A 24,267-nucleotide genomic window follows, 5' to 3' on the forward strand; every position below is an offset into this window, starting at 1 on the left:
CAAAAATTTAGTATTAAATCATTTTTAGGAAGCGTTTGTAAATAATAATTTTCTTAGACAGAGTTTGAGAATAATTATAAGTTTGAAATTAAACTAAAACTTAAAATATGCTCTTAAAAAATATTGCCTATTAATAATAACTCTGCAAAATTTTGTTCTTGGAAGTAAAATATGCGCCTTGTACCATATTGGAAATTAATTATTTGAAATATAAAAGTAAATATATGTAATAAATGATATAGGAAGGTACTAACTTTATTTAATACAGCCCAATATCTTCTGAATTCTAGTAATTTGTTTGAAATTTATAGTCTCTCGAATGTGGATCAACAAAAAAATATGACAAATGTTGAAAATTTAAGTGGGAAATTTGAATTTAAACTCTACCAATCTGATAAACCTAAGTTAAAAGAAAACAAGTAAGAAATTATAGTCGGGCGAGGCAGACCATATAATACCCTACACCTTTTACAAAAATATAATGTGATATAGTTGCCATAATAAAGCATTTAAGTTGCATTGTACCTTGCCCCAGATATACATACCTAAGCCGTTTATTGTTGAATAAAATTGTGGACATTAAAGTGAAATTTTGATGGGAGCTTTTCATAGGGGCTATTATGGAATTGAGTGAGAATCATCAAGTCTAGTATAGATAGAACTTGGCTTTTGCAGCTTTTTGTCGAAATATTAGTATATTAAACATAATTATTAACTTAAAAGCCCTATTCGGCGAGTTCAGTTGTATGGGGGCTAGATGAAATAATGGATCGATGTTAACCATTTTCAATAGGCTTTGTCTACGGTACCATAAAATATCACTTGCCAATTTTTATTGAATTGAATTGCGAACTGTACTGTAGTTTGATTAAAAGCTTTACAAGCCCTATTAGGGGTTCAGTTGTATAGGAGCTAGGTGAAATAATGGACCGATCTTAATCATTTTTAGTAGGCCCTGGCACAATAGAAGATCATGTACCAAAATTCATTGAATTATCTTCAAAATTGCGACCTGTAGTTTGATTACAGGTTTACATGGACAGTCGGTCAGACATAGCTAAATCGACTCAGAAAATGATTCTGATCCAGAAAATTTTAAATGGCTTCTGGGCACAGATTGGATTTCGACTGACTTCTGGACTGACAAAAGTCAATGATTTTGGTTTTATAAATAACGGAAACAGTTAGTGTGCTGCAAAAGACTAATTACATTATACCCTCCGAACCAATATAATTATTTTACCCAACCAATATTAGAGGAGTTAGACTTATCCATTCTTTGCTTACAATATCGGATCAAATTTGACTCATATGACAGTCTGCGTTTGTGAGTATAACTTTTTAAATTACTTTTTTTAAATCTGCTATACATATATAGCGCCAGAAGCATTTCAATATATATGAGAAAATAATTTCGAAATGTGATATGAAAATTCGTGTTCGTATTATTATTTTTATCTTAAACGTTTTAAAGCTTTAAATACATGAATGTATTAAAAAACTACTCAATATTATTTTCGAAATACGTGATAATAAAGTGGCTCAGATATGGTTTTTCAAATGAATTTCTTATATTGACAGTATTGATATTTGACTATACAAGTTGTCAGTAAATTATGTTACGATGATCACATCTGATTCGCACTTATCAGATACTATTGTTCACACGATTGTGTGTCCTTCTTTACATTTTTCTAACAATATTGTAAGATCTGACAACCATGTATATATAGCTTAATACGTTTTTAACTTTGTGACTTGAGAAATAAACATATAACACATGTCAACCTTAATTTTGAAGCCATATGACTTTAAACTTTTGTCAGCCTGTGTTGTTGATATATATTTTAAGAAAAAAGTAAAAAATGTTTTGAATACCCCTAGTCAGAATAGTCTCATAGTATTTTTTCCATGACAATGCACTTCAAAAAGTTCTTGACTAAAAATTCTTATAAATAAAGATAAAACTTAAATTTAACTTAGCAGATTTATTTTAAATTCTCGTTTTATTAACGATTCAATTTTCTTTAAAATTTTTAAATATATTTTTTATAATAAAGAATTGATTAAACTGGATGGACAATGTAGTGAAGAATTTTCAGGATGTTACGATCTATTTGAATAATTATAAGAATTCATAGTTATTGTAAATAAAAATATGAAATGTAAGAAATTAATAAAGCTTAACGTACATTACACATTAATGTAAAAAGTTCATTTTAAAAGCGCAATTAGTTTCTACCAGCCGTTTCCTAACGGATCAAATGATGATGACACAAAAACTCAAGTTAAACTAACGACTGACACAGATTTCCGTAAGCCAAAAACGAAACGTTGAAACTTAGTCTTTAGCCTTACGAAAGAATTTAATGTCAACAAATGTGAAGAGTCAGTGGAGACGAAGAAGTAGCAAATTATGGAGAGGAATAATGTAACGGTTGTAGGCAAAGTCAGGGTAAGTCCAATTCTAATGTATCATTCAATGTGAATACAAGCGATTCGATGACTACTGCGAACAAAAAGTCCAACGAAACCGGAACACATGAAAACCTATGTATCAAAGGGCATGTGACGCACTCATGGCATCTAAAATTGGATGCAAGTTATCTTCAAGAACTACTTTGGTGGTAATGGTCTTACGGCGAAGATTTTTAAACATTTTATATCGGAGATTGCGATTATTTTCGATATCTCTACGGAGCCTTCGGAGGAATAATTACAGGATGGATAGGTGTAATTCGTTGCTTCCGTGTGACAAGGCATCTGAATGATGTGGAGAGTCCCCACAATGAACAGATTACTTTCAAAGAGAATAAGAATCCGAGAGAAATTACGTATGGCTATTTCAATACTCCAGTACGCCACTACATTTCTTCCTCCCAATGCTACAGGTGATTCCGGTTCAATCATTTCGCGGAACTCTGCAAGCAAACGTATGAATTTTGCCGTTCCTGTTAAAAACAACATGAAGGGGCCACATGCACTGTATTAAGTGCCGGTTCACACTGGGAAACTTTTTTGGGAAACTTTTGATTTTGTATGTCAGAAAAAGATGGTTAATAATTCTATAATATAATAAATAAAAAAATAGCAAATTAATGAGAACAAAAATAATGAGAAGGTGTCTGAAAGAATTCAGAAGATTTAAAATGGCTTCTGGACACAGATTGGACTTCGACTATCTTCTGGACTGACAAAGGTCAGTGATTTTTCCTTTCATTGTAAAGAACTTGCAGACTTATGCATTCTTCTCTTACAATATCGGATCGAATTTGACTTATATGACAGTCTAGACTGTCTGATAAAAGCTACACATGTCTGAAAAGTATTCTGCTGTTTTTGTGAATTATAACTATTCATGTTACTTGTTTTAGAAATGCTATATGTATATAGGGCCAGAATATGAGAAAGTGCATGCGAGTTTGGTTTCTTGGCTAGTAAGACCTGGTTCACACTGGGAAACTTTTATGGAGAAACTTTTGATTTTGTGTGTGAGAGAAAGAGATGGTTGATATTTCTTTCACTCACACACAAAAATCAAAAGTTTCCACATTATGAAACTTTTTTTTGGGAAACTTTTGATTTTGCGTGAGAGATAAAGAGAAATAATATTATCCCTCTCTCTCGCGGTGCGGAGTTTCTCGTACTCGGAAACTTGTTTTGTTAGACTCGTTTCACACTAGGAAACTTTTGTTGAGAAACTTTTGATTTTGTATGTGAGAGAAAGAAATGGTTGATATTTCTTTCTCTTTCTCTCACACACAAAAAAGTTTCCTAGTGTGGACCGGCACTTAGACCTGGTTCACACTAGGAAACTTTTCATTTTTGTGTGTGGGAGAAAGAGAAACATATGTCAACCATTTCTTTCTCAACAAAAGTTTCCTAGTGTGAACCAGGTCTTATTCTTCTCATTCAACAAATCAATGCAATTAACACGTAGTTTCTGAAACAAAGATTTCTATGTGTGGACATTAAGAAAACTTCAAAAGAGAATTAAGAAAAAGTTTCTCAACAAAAGTTTCCTAGTGCGGACCAGGTCTATTATATTGTCTAGTCTATGGACTAGCGACCAGTATATCTACTACAAAAAATGTAAGATTAAGGATTCAATTAAAACAAAAATTTTTATATTTAATCATATTTTAACAAACAAATGTTTATCAATCAATTTTTATTATTTCTTTGTTAATATCATGTTAAAGTAATTCAATTTATTTTTTTATATAAAAACCAATGAAAACAATATTTATAATAATAATAATTATAATTATATAGTACATAGTAAAATGTTTAAATAACAATTTAATAAAGTTTTAAAGGTTTCATTTATTTACTTTTACTTTGTTTACAATAAATAAATTATTAATAACTATTTAAATATGTTATAATAATGTGAGTAAGTAGGTACATATATTTATGTTATTTTTAAATTTAGAAAAAAAAAATATTATTTCAAAAATATTTAATTTAAAACAATAAAAATGTTTATTTTTTTGTAATTTATTTAAAAAAGAGTGACATTCAAAATGTATACATATTTAATATAAACAATTAAAATTTGTTTGTATGAATTATAGCTTTATTATTAATCTAAATTCAAATCCTGACAAATTTTATAAAAAATAGATATATTGGAAATAAAAAAATCAAATTACTTACAAAAATTAAAAAGATAATTATAATATGAAAAAATTCAGTCTTTTGAAAATAATTTTAAAACTTAGGTAGTTTGTATGTAGTAGATAACATTGGTTCTATTTGCAATCAGTTGTTTTATTTCTGATATTTTAGTGAATTACATTTATTTCAAAAAAACCTTAAGGTCTTAATCATAATACAAAAACAGCTGTTAACCTTTTCAGCTGAAAGTAAACAGCTGGATTTTTATTATGAATAACTCCATTAATGTTATTGATTATGCAAGTACATATTATGTACATTTCTATTTTCCTTTTTTAGTTACTTTTTTTAAATATTATTTTACAAATTCAGCAATGTTTTGTTTTTTAATATTTGTTAATTTATCAAGTACACAGAGTTGTATTTCTAAAAAGTTTAGTATTTTTTTTATCTGTTAGTTTCTATATTTATTTATTTCTTAAGGTGGTTTCGTAATGTGCTTTAATATTTTAATTTAATATGTTTTTTTGACTGTTATTCTTAAGGTGGAAGGGTTTGTTTTTTTTTTGTATTTATCATTAATAATTTTATTATTTTTAATATAGTTATCTAAAATATTGCCCATTTTTGGTTTGAGAGATATGTTCATTGCCTGTCTTTTTCAGTATTTTATTGAAAATATTTAAGTAATTAAATACGGCGAGTAAATTTTATATTTTTATAAAAATGTTAATAAATATGTCAGGATTTATTAGTGATATTAAATTATAAAAAATATAATATTTTATATACACAGACTTTATATAATATAAATATAAAAATGATGAACTTGATTGGTGAAGAAAATGAAGAATTATTTGATCTGTTGAATGTTAATCTTGGAGAATTACGCGATTTCAACAAAGCTCAAAATCAGCCGATATCATCGATAAAGTCATAATCAAAACTTTTCACCACCATATTTGCATTGTAGCCGATGGGGCCCAAAAATTCTATTTCTCAGATCATGCCTCTTAAATCGCGCATAAATTACAAAGTAGTAACAAATTCCTCAAAGCCAAAGCTGCCACATCTTGGGATATGGATAAAGAAACATGTCTATAAAACGATTGCTCGCTTAGACCTGGTTCACACTAGGAAACTTTTTGCTAGAAACTTTTGATTTTTGTGTGTGGGAGAAAGAAATACAAACCATCTCTTTCTCTCACACACAAAATCAAAAGATTCTCAATAAAAGTCTCCCAGTGGTACCGCTAGAGAGATGAATGATATTTCCTTCTCTTTCTCTCACGCAAAATCAAAAGTTTCCTAGTGTGGACCAGCACAAACATGTATTTTTTAAAAACAAAGTGGCGGTCCACACTAGGAAACTTTTGATTTTGCGTGTGAGAGAAAGAATATCATTAATCTCTCTAGCGGTATACAGTTTCTTGTACTCGAAAACTTCAAAAGTGAATTAAGAAAAAGTTTCTCAACAAAAGGTGTCCTAGTGTGGACCAGGTCAAATAGTGACATTTTGTATGGCAATACTGCGAAGTTTAATCTCCAGATTATATTAACAAAGACCTGGTTCACACTAGGAAACTTTTTTGTGAAGCTTTTTATTTTTGTGTGTGAGAGAAAGACAAAGAAATATCAACCATCTTTTTCTCTCTCACACAATATCAAACGTTTCTCAACAATAGTTTTCCAATGTGAACCAGGTCTAATTAACAATTAGCACTTGATTGTCGACTCAAAACCTGATCTAATAGTTAGACCTGGTTCACACTAGGAAACTTTGATTTTTGTGTGTGAGAGAAAGAAATATCAACCATCTCTTACTCTTACACACAAAATTAAAAGTTTCTCAACGAAAGTTTCCTAGTGAGAACCAGGTCTAACAAAACTTTTATCACACAGGCCGGAAAATTTTTAAAAAATCAAAAATTGGTCAGTGTTGGAAATTTTTTCCATCAAATCAGGGATTGGAGATATCATGTCCTGAAGAATATCGTCATTTTTGTCCCTTTTTAAAATAAATAAAAGCGTCAATAGAACTATTTCAATAAAATGTTGTACGTCCATTCTGTCAGCTTTAAAATAAACCCTTAAATCTGATATATCTCCTTTCATTTTCAAGATATCTGCACGAAAAGTCATTGGTTCTTGGTATATCCACGGAATATATAACCTATTGTTATAAATATTGTTTATAACAATATCAAATATTGGAGTAATACCTTATCTATGGATATTCTAAACGTCTCAAAATCTCTTTCTGATTCAACGTAATAATGTCTGTCCGTGTGTCAAGATATGGACAACATTTCCTAACAATTTAGAAATCTTTTGTCACAGTTAACGGCTAAAATCATAGATGAAAATACTATATAAATGAAATTAATTTTAAATGAAAATAAACTAAATGTAAATTAAAAAAGTTTTATTAAAAACATAATAATAACAAATTAATTAAATAAAAACATCTTTATATTAACACCCTTATTATAATGGGAAATAAAAAAAAATATTAAAATGTCAAATATTATAACAATTATTTGGTTATATATATATTCTATGGTTTTGACATAATAATAATAATTTAAAAAATATTAATTATTATTTCTATTTTATAACTGTTTCATCATTTTATGGTTTGGTTTCTTTGGTATAAGTTGCTTAAGTTTTATTAATTCCATTTTGTTTTCTTTTTTAAATTTGTTAGTTTAGCATAAAATAGTTTTGTTTTGTATTTTCTTTTAATATAAATTTTATTATGTAAAATATTTATTTATTTATTTTTTTTTGTTTTTGTTTAGTTTTAATTAAATTTTGTATAATAAATAACAGCAAATGGATAAAGTTTTCTTTGGTTTATTTGTTTAAAATTTAATACATAGAAAAAATATACAAATAGTATTTATAATAAAAAGTAGAAGAAAAAATTAACTTAAATATTAGTTTTTATTTTAATATTAGTTTATACTTATTAAATATATATATTTGAAAAAATTTACAGTTAGACAAGTTTAAATAAAATGTTAAGAAAATTAAAATTAATTTGTTTTTATATACAAATATATAAGGAAAGTTCACAGTTTGCAATAGTTTTTTAAATGTTTAACAATTTGATTACAATTACAACCACAACCGCTGTTAACAATGATTTTTCATAGAACTGGTTCACAGTGGGAAACTTCCTTTGAGAAACTTTTGAATTTTGTGAGTAAGAGAAAGAAATATCAACCATCACTTTTTCTCACACACAAAATAAAAAGTTTTTCAATAAAAGTTTCCCAGTGTAAATAAGGTTAGACCTGGTTCACACTAGGAAACTTTTGTTGAGAAGCTTTTGATTTTGTGTGTGAAGAAAGAGATGGTTGATAACAAAAGTTTCCTAGTGTGAAACAGGTCTTACATTTTGTATTTGCCCCTCTGCCTGGTACACACTAGAAAACTTTTGTTGAGAAACTTGTTTCAATTCTCTTTTGATTTTGCGTGAGAGAGAAAGAATTTCATACATCTCTCCCTCTCTGGTCCACATTGGGAAACTTTTGTTGAGAAACATTTTCGTAATTCTCTTTTGAAGTTTTCTTAATGTCTACACATACTTAGTGCCCGTCTACATCAGGAAACTTTTGATTTAACGTTTCTCATTCGTCTCTTTCGCTGAAACTGACGGTCCACACTAGCAAACTTTTGATTTTGCGTAAGAGAGAAAGTATATCATCCATCTCTCTCGCGGTGCAGAGTTTCTCGTACTCGGAAACTTGTTTTGTTAGACCTGGTTCACACTAGGAAACTTTTTTTGGGAAAAATTTGATTTTTGTGTGTGAGAGAAAGAGAAATAAATATCAACCATCTCTTTCTCTCACACACAAAATCAACAGTTTCTCAACAAAAGTTTCCCAGTGTGAACCAGGTCTTATTCTTCTCATTCGCACAACAACAAATCAATGCAATTGATACGTAGTTTCAAAACAAAAGTTTCTATGTGTGGACATTAAGGAAACTTTAAAAGAGAATTAAGAAAAAGTTTCTCAACTAAAGTTTCCTAGTGTGGACCAGGTCAAACTTGTTTTGTTATTCTTCTCATTCGTACAAAAACGAATCAATGCAATGAACACATAGTTTCTGAAACAAAAGTTTCTATGTGTACACATTAAGACCTGGTTCACACTGGGAATCTTTTGTACGGAAACTTTTGATTTTTGTGTGTGAGAGAACGAGATGGTTGTTATTTCCTTCTCTTTCTCTCACACACAAAAATCGAAAGTTTCCCAAAAAAGTTTCCTAGTGTGAACCAGGTCCTTGTGCAATTGGCAGTGGAAATTTTGTATGGAAAATCATCTCATTCAGTTCGTAATTAGGGGTTGAATGATGAAAGAGATCGCGAATTACGAATAATTGCACCGTATGAAAGGGGTATAATTCGCAGCTGAAATTTTGTATGGCGAATAATGTAATTCAGTTCGTAATTGGGCGTTGAATGATGAATGAGAGCGTAAATGAAGGGAACAGGGTATAATTCTTTTTGTGTGATTTGTGGTCAGCGGTTTTGACTTTAATAAATCTGTAAAAATAGTGAAAAAAAACAGTGGCTAACAAAAGTGTGTCACCACTATTTTAATATAAAATTTATTTGACATTGCATTCTGATATTTGAACAAACTGTGAGTCTCCCAGTTATTTGTGCTGGATTTTGCAATTAGTTTAGTGTATTTGTTGTTGTTGTTTTAATATATTACAATTCTTTTAAAATGTAGTGAATAAATGTTAATATTTATATGTATTTTTCTTTTGTTAATATATTGCATGTAAGAACGTATAATAATCATAATTATAAGAATAATAACTTTAACAAATGGTAAGATGTTTGATTTATTAATAATTTTTTTTGGTTAATTTTTTTTGTATTTTTATAATAAGAAGTTAGAAGAAAAAAATTTTAATCGCTTTAATTTGTTATGCGTATTTTGTTGTATATATATATATATAATTTTTATATTTTTTTATTTATATTATAAGTAATATTAAATTTGTTTTTAACATTTTCTTTTTAAACAATATGTTTTTTAGTAGAATTCTTTTTTTTCGTATTTTACAGTCCCCATTATAATTTAATTATAATACATTTAAACTAATTGTTATTTACTAATATTTTGTTATCTTTTTGTAAAACGTTAGTTCATTTAAATAGTGTTTAAATAATTCTTCATATGGAAATTCTTTATAAAAAATTTCTTAAATTTAAGATTTTTGCAAAATTATTTAGTTTTATTTTTTAAATATAATTACTCTTTAGATTACTGGTTGACAGTAAAGTGACGACTGAATTAGAGACAACCTGATGCTTAGACGTTGGAGGATTAGGTGTTAACTAGTGATAAGTTTAACCTAATTTTTAACTTCAATAGTTCCAGAGATTTCTAAGTACAGATTTCTAAAACTTAAAGTTTCTAAACCACTGAACAAAGGCAGCAAAACTTTCAATCAAATGTAGTAACAGTCTAGAAAGGAAATTATTTAGGCTTTATCACACAATTTGCCAATCAAAACAGTTAAAAATGTTCTGATCTCTAATTTACCAGAATGCTAAGAGATTCATAAATATTTTTAGGGTTTTGGATCGTTGCAGTGTCACCAATAAGAGTGATAGTCTGGTATTGAGTGATTTGTGGATCTTTTTGATGGTAGCACAGCGAACACAGCCCAGATTGACTTAGAAATCTTAACTAAAGACGTGGTCTTGAAAATACTCAAGAACATTTCCATAGAGTTATCGGTAAAATTACTCAGATTCATGTTCTTTAGTATGTTAGCCTTATGATCAAGCATGGGAAAGTCAGTACGATTGTTCTTTTTCACATTACGGTATTTTTATTCTTAATAGTCAGCAAACTAGTCAATATACTAATCGATATATTACTTCCTAGATTTGACCCTTGTAGACCCTGCTTAGTTAGTTGGTTAGTGTTCTAGTGATCTGAAAGCCGTAAGATCAATTTCCACCTGAGGCACTGGTAAAGAAGTGCACAACCACAGTCCTGGGAGTATTTCTTCGGATTTGATGTACAACTAGTCTAGATCATGGATTTGTCAATAGAGTGGACCCTGAATAAGTCACTTGTTATGGTAAAACTTTGTACTGTTTTTAAATCCAGGCTAAACACTATTATAGAACGCCCAATGTTGTTGCAATTTTATAGACTATTAATCAGACAAATTTATCCCCTAATAACTGGAATCACAACTGTGCAGTTTACTTGGTTCAGTTCAGCAAAATTACAGATTAGTAATCAGACAATTTTTTGCCTAATAACTGGGAATTTCCAGCAGTTCGGCCGAACAATCCTGAACTATCTATTAAGACTATCATTTAGGGTTAGCCCTAACCACTGAGTGTCCAGTGTAATTTTTTAAAGTTAATGTTAACGGTATAATCTTTGTTAGCAATGCTGTTTGACAGCTGTTTAAACTACAGAGCTGTAACAAATTGTAACGCCTGTATTATGTTACTTTTTGGCTTTTTGCAAAACAAACAAAGTAGCATTGACTTTTATCAGAATGATCTTTGCTATATATGGAACGTTTCTGAACAACTCACAAACAATTTTAAAATGCCACTAAAACATTAATAACGGTTCACACTGTGAAACTTATTTTGAGAAACTTTTGATTTTTGTGTGTGAGAGAAAGAAATATCAACCAGCTCTTTCTCTCACACACAAAATAAAAAGTTTCCCAGTGTAAACCAGGTCTTACTTAACTTGATATCGCAGAGATCTTTTGAAGCACAGTCTCGAAAAAAAATAAAGAAATATTGAAATATTCAAAATTTTATATCATTTCCATATAAAGAATTCTAAAACACTTTGCTCCGGGGGACTTAATACAGACATAACTTTAAGTCATAATTTTAATGTATATTAAAAATTTTATATAATATATAACTATTAAATTTATCATTTTTTTTGGTTTAAATTTGTATAATTTTGAGTCAATTGAAAAATTACTAATTTTGCGTTTTGTTTTTCTGCGAATTTCTTGTAATTCTCTATAAGTATGTATGTATGTACGCAATTTTTTGTTTTTTTATTATTAAATAAATAATATGTAGTACATACCTATTTATATAATATATATTATATGTATGTATTTATGTGTATATATAGATAATATTTAAATAATATTATATGTTTTAAAGTGTATGTGTGTATGTATATATATATTCTAAATATAAATATGTATAAATAAATAGATAAATAAAGACTAATTACGATTATTTACATATTAGCTTTAAATTAGAAAATAAATTTAATTTCTCAGAGAAAACATATTCATAAAGCACAACATGAATGTTATATGTAGCTGCAGTTAACAGAAAATGTTATGACACCAACTACAAATCATGTACACAGTGCTTATTTATAATAAATCTGTGTTTTCTCTGAGTGTATTGTTTTAGTTGTTTTGAACTGATTTTTGTTTTAACTAAAAAATTAAAATGTGATTATTTTAAAAGAAATTTTATAATAATATAAATCAGTAGTGTAAATATGTATGTAAATCTAAGCATTGCTCTCACATTTGCGTTTTGTTTAGTTAGTTAGTTGGTTTGTTTGTATGGGGTTCCACTCCAAACTGTGTTATAAACTAAAATCTTATAAACTAATTAAATATATCATCTGTTTTAATCATCCCACGTTGGAAATTGTGTTTCATCGATAAACATACTAAATGTACCCGTATTTCCGCTGGTTTGACCAATTGCAGGATTTCTTGCACTTGTTGTATTGTGTGTATTTGTTGAATTGGAGTTATCTTGTGGTTTATTGGAATGATTGGCGCGAGGTTCTGTAAAGAAGTTTTATAGAAAATAGTTATTATTAAGTAAAATCATTATATGGAATTGTTTAGAAATATAAAATACAAATCGTCAGAGGATTTGCATCAAAGTAGGCGATTTTTCAGCATGATTCGATATGGACTTCATGAACTGTAATGGTATGTTCTGAGAAAGTTATTCGGATTAGAAATAATGACAAAATTTACCTAAATGTTGTATTTAGAAAGCTTGGATTATATATTAGGAATAAGAAAAACATTTTCAGATGTCGTGCTGAAAAGCACTGGTTGTCAGCAGCAACCAATAATATTCCATTTTTAAAAGGATCACATAAATCATAACTATATTAGTTGCGAATAATGTTTTGGAACAGAAGTGATGTGCTAGATATAACGACAATTATTACTAGCTATATTGAACCAATCAAGGATAGAAAAGTTTTCCAAGCCTGTTCCTTCTTTGATCACTGCTACATGGACTTGACATAAAAGTCCAGGTAAAAAGAAAAAATCCCCTTGTGGCCGTGCATAGCAACATACATAAAGTAGATGGCACTCCTAAACACTCACTTTCGCAGTTTACAAACAGAGAAAAGGCGATATTATTCGCTGGGCTGGATCTGTAAAAAGTGGCTGCTCACGTTGGTATCAACTCTGCATATCCTCAATACAGTGAAGAATTTGTCGATCCACGGCCCGCCTCACTTGGACGTTTATTCCTATTCAGTTGGGGTAAAACATCTCATACTAAAGCTAAAGACTACAGACCAATCAATATTGAATCTTTTCTGCAGGCAACTTTAGAAAGAATATAAAAATTGGTACATAAGGAACTCTTTTCATATCCTATCTCAAGAATTTCTCCATTCATTTAACAATTGTTTTCTTGTATGTACAGATAGATTTAATACAACTAAAGAAGTTTGTGTATTCATATCTCCTTTAAATTCAGTGATATCTGTAGTATTCTTCAAGCTGAAATATTAGCGATCAAGGGAGTGAATTGGTTAAGGTGTAACAGAGATATCAGTAAAGCTGCTATTAAAACCCTTATTGATGTGTTTTCCACATTAAGACTTTTGCATGAATGTCGAAGGTCTCTCAAAGAGATTGCGGGACATCCAAACATTATCCTTATGATGGTCGAATGATACTGGACTGGTAATATTATTGCCGATACTTTTGCAAGAGTTGAAACCATACTATATATCAGTTCTGTGGAGTTCCACTACCTACAATCATGAAATAGATTATAGAAATCTGTTATTCCAATGATCATGACCATTAGTCAATTAAGTACACTTGCTCGATCGCTATAGTGTTGTGGTCTTATATATAACTAAGTAATGAGGTATCGGTCACTACAGATCACAGCAAATTTGGTAACTCTGCTAGACGCATTGGTCTTCCATATAATGACTTCTTCAGAAGGTGACATAAAGAGGATAATTATTAAACAGTAGCATATATTCTCTGAAGCTGATCGAAGGAGAACACTAGGGTCGATCTACTTCAACGATGTTTTGAATATCCAATTAGAATGACTCATTTCTTAACCTATCGAATTCTCACTAATCTAAGACTAATTTTCATACCACTTCATATTTTTTTTCTTAATTTAAGTCAAACAAACCCCTCTTAAATGGATCTATTATAGATTAGTTTTCCCAAAAATGACTTTTTTAATGGGATTCTACCAAAGTACATTTTTTCGATTAAAATAATTTGTAGTTCCCTTCCTAAAATTTTGTTATAATACTTACTTGTCGTATTTTCTTTTGTATTATCTTTACTGGCCCAAACGGGTTCATGATTTTGGTTCATATAGGAAGGTTGATCCCAAACAGCTTTTTCTTCGACATTTTTGCTCTATAAATGGGATTCAATTGAAAAAATTATGAATAATACTACAATAATTAATATAAAATATATATATCCAACATACATAATCTTTGTCGACTCTCAATTCCATTTCATCGCTTGTCTGTTCGAGGGTACTGTGAGTGATGCCATAATAAAAGTACATAACGAAGCCCAGTGACATCCAAATGGTAAATCTAACTAAGGTTAATATGCTTAACTTAAATATTAAATAGATATTGACTGCAATGGCAATCGCTGGAATAAATGGAAGTCCAGGGGTAAGGAACGCAAGCGCATATCTGAGAACGAATGAAAGTTGAAATACGAAAGTATATTGAAAATGTTATTAGTTTTTTTGAACTTTTTGATTATAACAAAATACTAAAACATATTTACATATATATAAGTTATAGGAAATAGAAAATCTTTACCTATTTTGTGGTTGTCTTGAGATAATTAATAATATCACAAATATGCCGATAAATAAAATGAAATAAATGAATGCTGCGAAACCACCGGACCAGCCAATGGCCGCAAATAGATCCAAGAAGAATATGAGACCGAACATGATGCCAACAAGTTTGGTCACATACATGCCTGCGGATGCGAAAATTTAGAATTTTGAACAAGATTTGTTTTCGGTTAAAATTGTAAAATTTTGATTAAAAAAACATTTCAATAAGATATTAGCATAATCTAAAAAATCTTACCACTTTCCGTGGTGGCCTGGCCGGGATTTATCCAAGGAAAGAAACCTGGACACAGATACGAATATTCATGTATTTTTCTCGATATGAAATTCAAACCCATTGTATCGAAAGCGGTCGCCTGTCCAGTGGGACCAGTTGGTGCGCCATGTACTGCACCATAGAATTTATTCTCTGATCGATCTGATACCAGAAATTGATCATCACGTCCCAAATAACCTTCGGGACTTTCGTCTATAAACGAATCATCTGAATCGGACATGCCTCGTGTAACACGTTTAATGGTCAATTTATTTGTTTCCATAACTTCAGCTGTAGTTTTGTGTGGATCGTTGGCAGCACCCGCCGTTATGGGTGTGCGTAGTTGAGCTGGTAGCAATTCGATTAGGGAAGTACTGTGTGGTTGATAGCGCAGCACTAACACACAGGTGGATACTAGTGTATAGGCGAGCAGAGTTCCGATCGACATCATTTCCACTAGAATCTCTAGACGTACGGATAGTGCTACTAAGGAGGCGGCAATACCACTTCCTATGGTGGCTAAACCAGGTACATTAGTACGTTGCCATAGATGAGAAAGTTGTCTAGAAATTGGATTGAATTAAAAAATATGAGTTTTTAAATACGAAAGGAAAGTGGGAGAGCAATAAGTAATATACTAGGAAATTTTAATTTGAGTTTCCCAAAATAAAAGTATATCCAATTTTAGATAGTTTCCTAAACGATTAAAGGTCCTGTTGAAAGCACCCGGAAATCATGAGCGCTAAAATTCTCATAATATATTTAATTAAAATGCGAAAGTTGGAATTGTAAAGTAATGATCCTAATCCTAAAGCAATGACTTTCCCAAATAAAAAAATTACTTCAAATTTCTTGAGAGTCAGTAAAGCTAAACAATGTCCAGATATATTAATCAGTCATAGAGTCTGAGTTGTAGTGTAGTGTATACCACAAAGTAGTTAAAATTCCATATTTTAAGGTTAAGGCCCCCTTACATAGCCTGTTAGTTTCAGAGGATGTAAGTTACATTAAAACCGAAGAAGTTAGATAGACTAGAACACTAAATCCGGTTCGACAGACCTATTTACCTACCAGAGTCACACCGGTTACTTTATACGATGCCTATTAAAGTGAAATTTTGAAACAACTTGACCATGTCAAAAAATAATTATACTCACTTGAATATCAAACCATCCTGAGCCATGGCATATATAACTCTTGGCATTGGAAACATCGAACCAAACATGGCCACCGATAGACCGGCTGTTGCACCAATCGCCACAATGGCTCTGCACTTGGGCGCATTAACATAAGACCACATTTGCACTAAAGCGGCGCCAGCATTGATGTGATCGTAGGGAACGACAAGTGTTAAAACTAAGCTTACTGTAACATAGGCCAACAGAACAACAAACAGTGAACCCACTATTGCTTTTGGAATACTTTTTTGAGGATTATGGGCTTCTTCACCCGTTGTGGCTATAATATCGAAGCCAATAAATGCATAAAAACATGTGGCAGCACCGGAAAACACCTGAAACAATACCACGAAGGAAAGAAAAAATACGGGGAAAAAGAACAATGCAAAAAACAAATAAATAAATTAATTCTCAATATGTTTTTTTTATTCTTGATAATCACGTTCTTAACTACATATTTATACATACATACATTAATAAATAAACAAAGAAAGTAATTACACTTACCCCACTCCAACCGTATGGCAAGAATCCTTGATGTTCAGTCCATGTATTTGTATCCACATAAAACAAGCCAGCAGTCATAACAAACACCCAGGTTGCAAGATTTATGGCATTTAAAGTATGATTAAATATCACCGATTTACTGGCTCCCATTGCCAGTACACTTGTCATTATGAGTGTAATGCCGAAGGCTATAAAATCAGGTGGTTTACCTGTATCCAACATAAAACAATGTTAAATATTATGTTTGGAATTACACTTAAATACCAATCTATGTCGGCTTGAGTGTCTTTGTGAGTGTGTGAGTGTGTGGGTAGGTAGGTGTTTGTGTTGGTTATTGTTTGGGGATATTTTAAATTCAAATAAATGTTTATCTTACCAAATATGGTACCAATGGTTTCGCCTATGGCTGTTGATATGGCACCGCCGGTTAGTGAATCAAAACTTGAACTTAACGCACAAGCACAGGCACTTGTTCCTGCAAAGAAAATATAAAAAAGTATTACGAAAGAAAAATAAATCTTTTTCGTAAATTATCTTGTACGAGTTTCTATGGAAATGTTTGTAAAACAAATTAAAAAGAAATGTTGAGAACAACAACAAACAAAAAAAAAAAAAAAAAGAAAGAAGACTTTGATTCAGCATGTGGCTTGTTTTTTACTTAAACAAACTACGTGCTGCTGGTTGAATGTCTTAAAACTTATATTTTTTTAAATGTTGATAAAAGATGTACATAGATTAAAACAATCGAACAACGATAATGGTATTGAATTTATTTTCAAATGGTTTTGGTCGAGCTGATTGCCAGACCTTATTCCCCTGCACCATTTGAAATTGTGATCAACACTAATATCGTGTCATCCGAAACGAGTAACATGGACTAGAACAAGGTTAGAACAAGGTTTCGAACAGTTGGCGTTTTTATGAAGAGCCTTATCGCTTTTGCAGATTCAGTGTGGTCATCTTTACTGAATGATTCTCAGTGGAGAGATATTCAAAACTACTAAAACTTTTTTTGTATAGTATCGCAGAAGTAATTCCAACTTTAACATCACACATTTGGATGCTTCCTAGAGGCATGTCAGTAAGGAGAAGAATGTATAATCCAACCTAGTATATGGCAGCATTGAACGACATTCATAATAACGCCATTTGCAAGACATCAGATAAATGTTGTTCTTAGAGGTCACCTAATGTCTTTAGAAGAGATTGAAGAAAGCATGTAGCAAATTGAATAAAAAGCTTTTGGTCACACATTAAAATATACCAGCATTGAACGACATTCATAATGACGCCATCTATGTCGCATGTCAGTGTCCTCATGACACAATCGGTATATTCAATTGACTACTTTTCCCATATTAGTTCTTGGTTTTAATGAAAAACTCTCGAATTCGATTATTTTATAGACTGAAATGTTACAACAATAACTACAACAACAATGCAGTACATCCGTTGCCACTAAGATCAATTGTTGACTAAACATATATACGGAAATCTGACATTTGCAAAAACAGCTGTTCATTGTTTATGTTTTGACTGAAAAGTTGGCAAATACCGTGGGGGTGATATTATTACAAATGTATATAACACTGATCGTACAATTGTTAGGAATAACGTATAGGAAACTGAATAAGTATTATAAACATTTTCTATAATAAGAAGCGCATATCAGGCGACATAGTGGCCTTGGTGTATTAAATTTAGGGCCCCAATTGCATATTACATCTTCGAAGATTTTACAGTGAGCTAAGGATGACTCAGCATCGCCCTTCTGTGCTTTGAAAACAACACATCACAATTTCGTACATGGACATACCGGTCTATGTACAAGCACTGTGTTCAAGTACTTGAACTATTTCTTTTATGACCATTGCTGACTTTTAACCTATATTCTCTTCCCGGAATTTCGGGTTTAAACAACAACCATAACGTGCATAACTTCAATAACCGCTACAAGACAAACACCGAAACTCTGTCCTGCAGACTATTGTTTTCTATGGTTCGTGATAAGGTAGGGTTTTTCGTTTGACTCCAGGTCAACACATTCCAAAAAAGGCCGAGTATACATTTAACACCAACAGTTTAAAGACTCGGCCGGATAGAGGGGCTGGTAGCAACTCTTTACCATGCGATTGCAATCACACCAAAATAGGGATAGTTTATCATACTAACGAGCCCCGAAGTGTTGTCAGAGCACAAGTTAAACTTGTCAATAAAGCGTAACATACACTTTGATTTCTCCATATTAAATGATATTTGAGTTATTTTCATTAAATCAAATATTTATAATATTATGTTCAACTAAATATATGTACTAAAAACAAAAACATAGAAAACATATAAAAAATATTATCACATACCTATTAAATATTCCAATATCATATTCCAACCAATAATAAATGCAACAAATTCGCCAACGGCAACATATGAATACATATACGCGGAACCGGATGTATGTGGTACACGCACACCAAACTCAGCATAGCAGGCGCCTAAAAGTATACATTACAAAACAATTATTGAACAATAATAGATGGAATTAGTTAACAGATCAATATACATTTGAAATGTATAACGATAAAACAAAAAAAAAAGATTTATTCTATTGTGAAATATTCTATTATAAAAGCATTAAAAACATAATTTGAAATTTAACAACTTTAACATTTCCAATCCGCTGATAAAACAGTTGTCATTAGACATGTTAATAGTTAAGCTAAAGCTGTTAAATGACAACATCGCAATCAAGTTGTGAATGTGTAATTGAATTAGTGTTCGGCATCCAAAGCTATTAAAAACCAAGAGCAATTAACACTCACTTATTTATATAAACAATTAGTTAAAAATTTAACAGTTATTAATTGAAACGTTTAATTTTTGTAAATCAATTATAAGAGCAGCTCATTACTCTTGGCACCGACCATTGACTTAAACAACTATATTATTTTACATTAATAACAATTACCTGAAAAAATACTAGCTATTGCAGCAATAATAAAACTAATTATCACACCAGGACCGGCAATATTTTTGGCCACCATACCGGCAACTAAATACATGCCAGTGCCACAACACGAACCAATACCCAGCGATGTGAGATCTAAAGTGTTTAGGCATTTCTACAACAAAATAAGTAAAAAAACACATTATTAATATATTAATATAAAAAGTATAAAATGGGAAATATTTTAGATTTTATTGCTATTACACGCGCAAGTTTATATGAATTTATGCGCATTTTCTTCGGATGAAACCAAATTAATCCAACATCGACTAACAACTTATAAATGCCAAATATCTGGTTTAATTTTGTTCAAAAATTAACACGCAATTTATGTACACAAAAGTTTTAATGATTTATTTGCCAAATAAACTAACTAAACACTTTTGTGGGAAATGAAATTTCCTTAACATAAACTTTTTAGTTAATTTTGTTAACTTTATTATATTGATGAAAATATTAAATTTATAGTTTATTTCTAGTTTAAAAAAAATTTCCTTGAAAAAATAACTTACACAGTTAATCTATTTGGCAACTCAGTTATTTACCGTTATGATGCATACCTATTAGTAAATTATTAACAATTTACATTTAATAAATGTAAAGTACACTTACTAAATATATAATGTAAATAATTTGTAATTGTTAATTGTTATAAATATTTAATGACGGAAAGTAGACAGATAGATAGACAGACAGAAGTATTATTGACTTACCGTTAATTTTGGCTTTGTAGGTTGTGAATTACCGTCTTGTAACTGTTTGACATCCTTGGTTCGTACTAATTTTGGTAGCAATGTGGCACTATTTACACCAGGCGGTAAGGGAACTTTAAATTTGACCTGTGGAAAAACAAAAGTTTTATGAGAATTTTAAACACAAATGAATGTTCAGTATAAGCTATAACTATTTTAAAAAATTAAAATAAACATTAAAAAAGTCTAGTCTATAGTCTCTTCTATAGCGTAGTATTTAATATGCTAGACTAGACTATAGACTAAACTATAGACTAGACTATAGACTAGAATATAGACTACACTATAGACTAGACTATAGACTAGACTATAGACTAGACTATAGACTAGACTATAGACTAGACTATAGACTAGACTATAGACTAGACTATAGACTAGACTATAGACTAGACTATAGACTAGACTATAGACTAGACTATAGACTAGACTATAGACTAGACTATAGACTAGACTATAGACTAGACTATAGACTAGACTATAGACTAGACTATAGATAAGACATCATTTACGAACACTAGCATTTACGCCTACAAAATTGAATTTCGGTAAATCGGACGATAATGCCTTCACATAATGATCTATATGAGGTCTTCGTTGTTATCAACAAACATTTGCTAAATTTCCCAAAAACAAAACTAATTTTATGCTACACTGTATACAATCGCACACATAAATACAAATACCTACATACATGTATAAGTATGTTTATAAATTTAGCAGGATATTTATGCAAGTATTTAATCGCATGAGTGTTTCCATGTATTCAGTATATGAGCATGTTTTGTTCATGTATACATTTGTGCATGTTTCAACTGACCATGCATGAGTAGAGTAAGTGAAGAGAGGGAAAGAAACCAAAAGACATGAATAAAATAAAACATACAGTAAAGAGAAATGAAATTAAGGACCTTGGAATAACATAAATTGCATGCACAACAACACCGTTGTTGTTCTATTGCTGCATTCTCGGTATTGTGTGGCAAATTGTAAGGAAACAATTGTTGATTGGATGTGTAAGTTAGTGTGTATGTTAGTGGATGTATTTATTTATGTATGTGTTTTGTTTTATTAACAAAAACTCAACTTCCGTTTTATCGTGAGCATTTTTGTTCATACTCAATATCATAAACATTCAAACATATTTCCCCTAGAGTGCAGTGTTTTAGATTTGAGTGAAATATTGGTTGCAATTTTATTTTTCATCAAGAAATATTAATGTGACAGTTGACCAAGTTTTTTGTTTTGCTCTTTTTTCTTTTTAAGATCTCAATAATTAAGTGTAAATAAAAAAGTGAAAATTAAAAATTTTTATTGCTTGTTAAGAATTAATTATTTCTTTTTTTGGGTCATCTTTGTCTGTGGACGTTGGAAAAAAGCAAAGTGAATGAAATGTATTTACATATATTGTTTGTATGTATCTCATCTTATACATACACAATTATATATTATATAAGTGGGAAAGTTATAATAGATTTATATTGATATTTGTAAAAAAAATTGGTACCCATACGAAGTTGCCAACGTTATACAAACTCTTTGACATACAAAACTAAGTCTATGAAGTTTTTACGGATCTGAGTGAACTATAAACGTGTTATTTTGATGCTTTCGAAGGATGTCACTTAAATTTAGTTTCTCTGTATTCTCCACATTTACTAGAGTTCGTTTGTATAATTTTTGTATATCTGTGTCATGTGTATCTTGTTTCATTTGCTGGGTTTCCTTCCCATTACGAAAAGGACTTTTTCATCAAATGGCCGATTTACTCTTGTCAATCGATCAGGTTGCAAAATGCCAAGGAGGATGAGACGGGAAAGTATCGGTCGAAATAAGAGACAGAGTTTAGCGTAAACCCCAACTGAAACCCAATTGCTGAAACCATAATCTCGAGAATGACACTGAGTTGTCATGAAAAATGTCGTACCATCCTCATCCTCAGACATCGAGAACTTTCCTCAATCAAAGGGCAATTTGTACAAGTCTGCGTAGAGCAAGGACACTTTCCCGAAATTTCACTATTCCAACAACTAACCACTCTGTGAGGACTTAAAGGAATTCGAGACGATCGAACATCTCATTTTGAAGTGACTGAGAAATGTGTTCCATGATGAACTGGGGAAAATTACTTAAAAGAGCAGTTTTGGAGGTTTTATCAAGGGATTATCAGACATTTCCTTCTTAAGGGAATTTTCTGGATTGAATCCCCTTGGACTTATTTTCAATCTTGCTTGTTTTCTTTTAGAGAATTTGCTTCGAAGCAAATACGCATCCTAGACTAATAATCAGAGGTTTAAGGAAGATCTATTACATCATTTCATTTTGTTGAACATACTTACATGTCAATATTAAAATTGTTATTTAGTTGTAATTTTTTCGAGTATTTTATATTGAACAGCTTTAAGCCAATATCAATTGAACTGTTCTTATATTAAGGACATTTGATATTGGCAGTTGTTAAAAGGGCTATCTAAGAAACAATTGATTGACTTGACTTATTTTTATAAATTAGTACACTCATAGTACTTACGACTCATTTTATTAAATGTTTTGACAAAACAACTCATTATAGCATCCTTGAAGGAAGCTTGGGCGAGTGTTTCAAAGAATGTGAAATACAATTTTCCTAATACAAAAAGGCTGTCTACAACTACAACAAGGACCATCGAGGGAACTGTATATATGTTGTACGTAAATCAATATTTGCAACAAGTACTTAATGCCAATGACGACTTAAAATGTGTAACTCAAGTTAATACAAAAAGTATGTATGTGTAGATGTCTGTATATATGGATATACAATAAATAAGGAATAAAAATGATAAATAAAAAAAAATAAATATAAAGAAAACTCGTTTAGACAACAATCAAATTCAAGCAATGACACTCGTATTATAACAGCAAGAAAATGAAAAGAAAAAGTGGGAAAATGTATGAAGTATAAAGCAAAAAAAAAAAAAAAAAGGGGGAACGAACGAAGGACACAAGCAATCATAATTATAATCGCAATCAACAGCCACAATAACAACAATTGTAGCAGCAGCAGCTATAAGAAGGGTCCCAATTTAAAGATGTGCCACAAACGGGAATATGCCACACAACCCATTTTATTTAATATATTTTTTTATATTATTCCTTTCAATTTTAACAATATACTATTCAATATGTATGTATTACACGTATTCTCTACATACATATATTAAGACACTTTTATGTATACACAAACATACATATGTAATTTAGTATGCCTCAAGTTGTTGCTTTAACTGTTGCCATAAATGTAGTGTTGCCAATTTATGTTTTTCCCGTTAAATTTGAAATGGTCTATAGTCTAGTTTTTAGTTTAGTCTTTAGTATAGTCTTTAGGCTAGTCGAAGGTCTAGTTTATAGTCTAGTTTAGTCTAAAGTCTAGTCTATAGTCTAGTCTATAGTCTAGTCTATAGTTTAGTCTAGTCTATAGTCTAGTCTATAGTCTAGTCTATAATCTAGTCTATAATCTAGTTTATAGTTTAGTCTATAGTTTAGTCTATAGTCTAGTCTATATTCTAGTCTATAGTCTAGTCTATAGTCTATAATCTAGTTTATAGTTTAGTCTATAGTTTAGTCTATAGTCTAGTCTATATTCTAGTCTATAGTCTAGTCTATAGTCTAGTCTTTAGTCTAGTCTATAGTCTAGTCTTTAGTCTAGTCTATAGTCTAGTCTATAGACTAGTCTATAGTCTAGTCTATACTCTAGTCTATAGTCTAGTCTATAGTCTAGTCTATAGTCTAGTCTATAGTCTAGTCTA

The 24,267-nt window shown here is 30.5% G+C and overlaps 1 protein-coding gene across 1 annotated transcript in view; it reads right to left on the bottom strand.

The window, feature by feature from the left end:
* Positions 1–9,695: 9,695 nt before the first annotated feature.
* Positions 9,696–24,267, bottom strand: part of LOC111680252 (high affinity cationic amino acid transporter 1) — a 38,619-nt gene continuing 24,047 nt past the window's right edge. The window contains exons 2-12 of the mRNA XM_046947203.1: positions 20,444–20,569; positions 19,692–19,845; positions 19,087–19,218; positions 17,103–17,201; positions 16,727–16,935; positions 16,199–16,554; positions 15,024–15,604; positions 14,745–14,910; positions 14,396–14,612; positions 14,214–14,319; positions 9,696–12,459 (exon numbers count right to left, since the gene is read on the bottom strand). Of these exons, the coding sequence (XP_046803159.1) occupies positions 12,296–12,459; positions 14,214–14,319; positions 14,396–14,612; positions 14,745–14,910; positions 15,024–15,604; positions 16,199–16,554; positions 16,727–16,935; positions 17,103–17,201; positions 19,087–19,218; positions 19,692–19,845; positions 20,444–20,569 (2,310 nt within the window). The 3' untranslated portion in view covers positions 9,696–12,295. The remainder of the gene's footprint in view (positions 12,460–14,213; positions 14,320–14,395; positions 14,613–14,744; positions 14,911–15,023; positions 15,605–16,198; positions 16,555–16,726; positions 16,936–17,102; positions 17,202–19,086; positions 19,219–19,691; positions 19,846–20,443; positions 20,570–24,267) is intronic.

Source organism: Lucilia cuprina, chromosome 3 (genome assembly GCF_022045245.1).
Source record: "Lucilia cuprina isolate Lc7/37 chromosome 3, ASM2204524v1, whole genome shotgun sequence".
Lineage (NCBI taxonomy): Eukaryota > Metazoa > Arthropoda > Insecta > Diptera > Calliphoridae > Lucilia > Lucilia cuprina.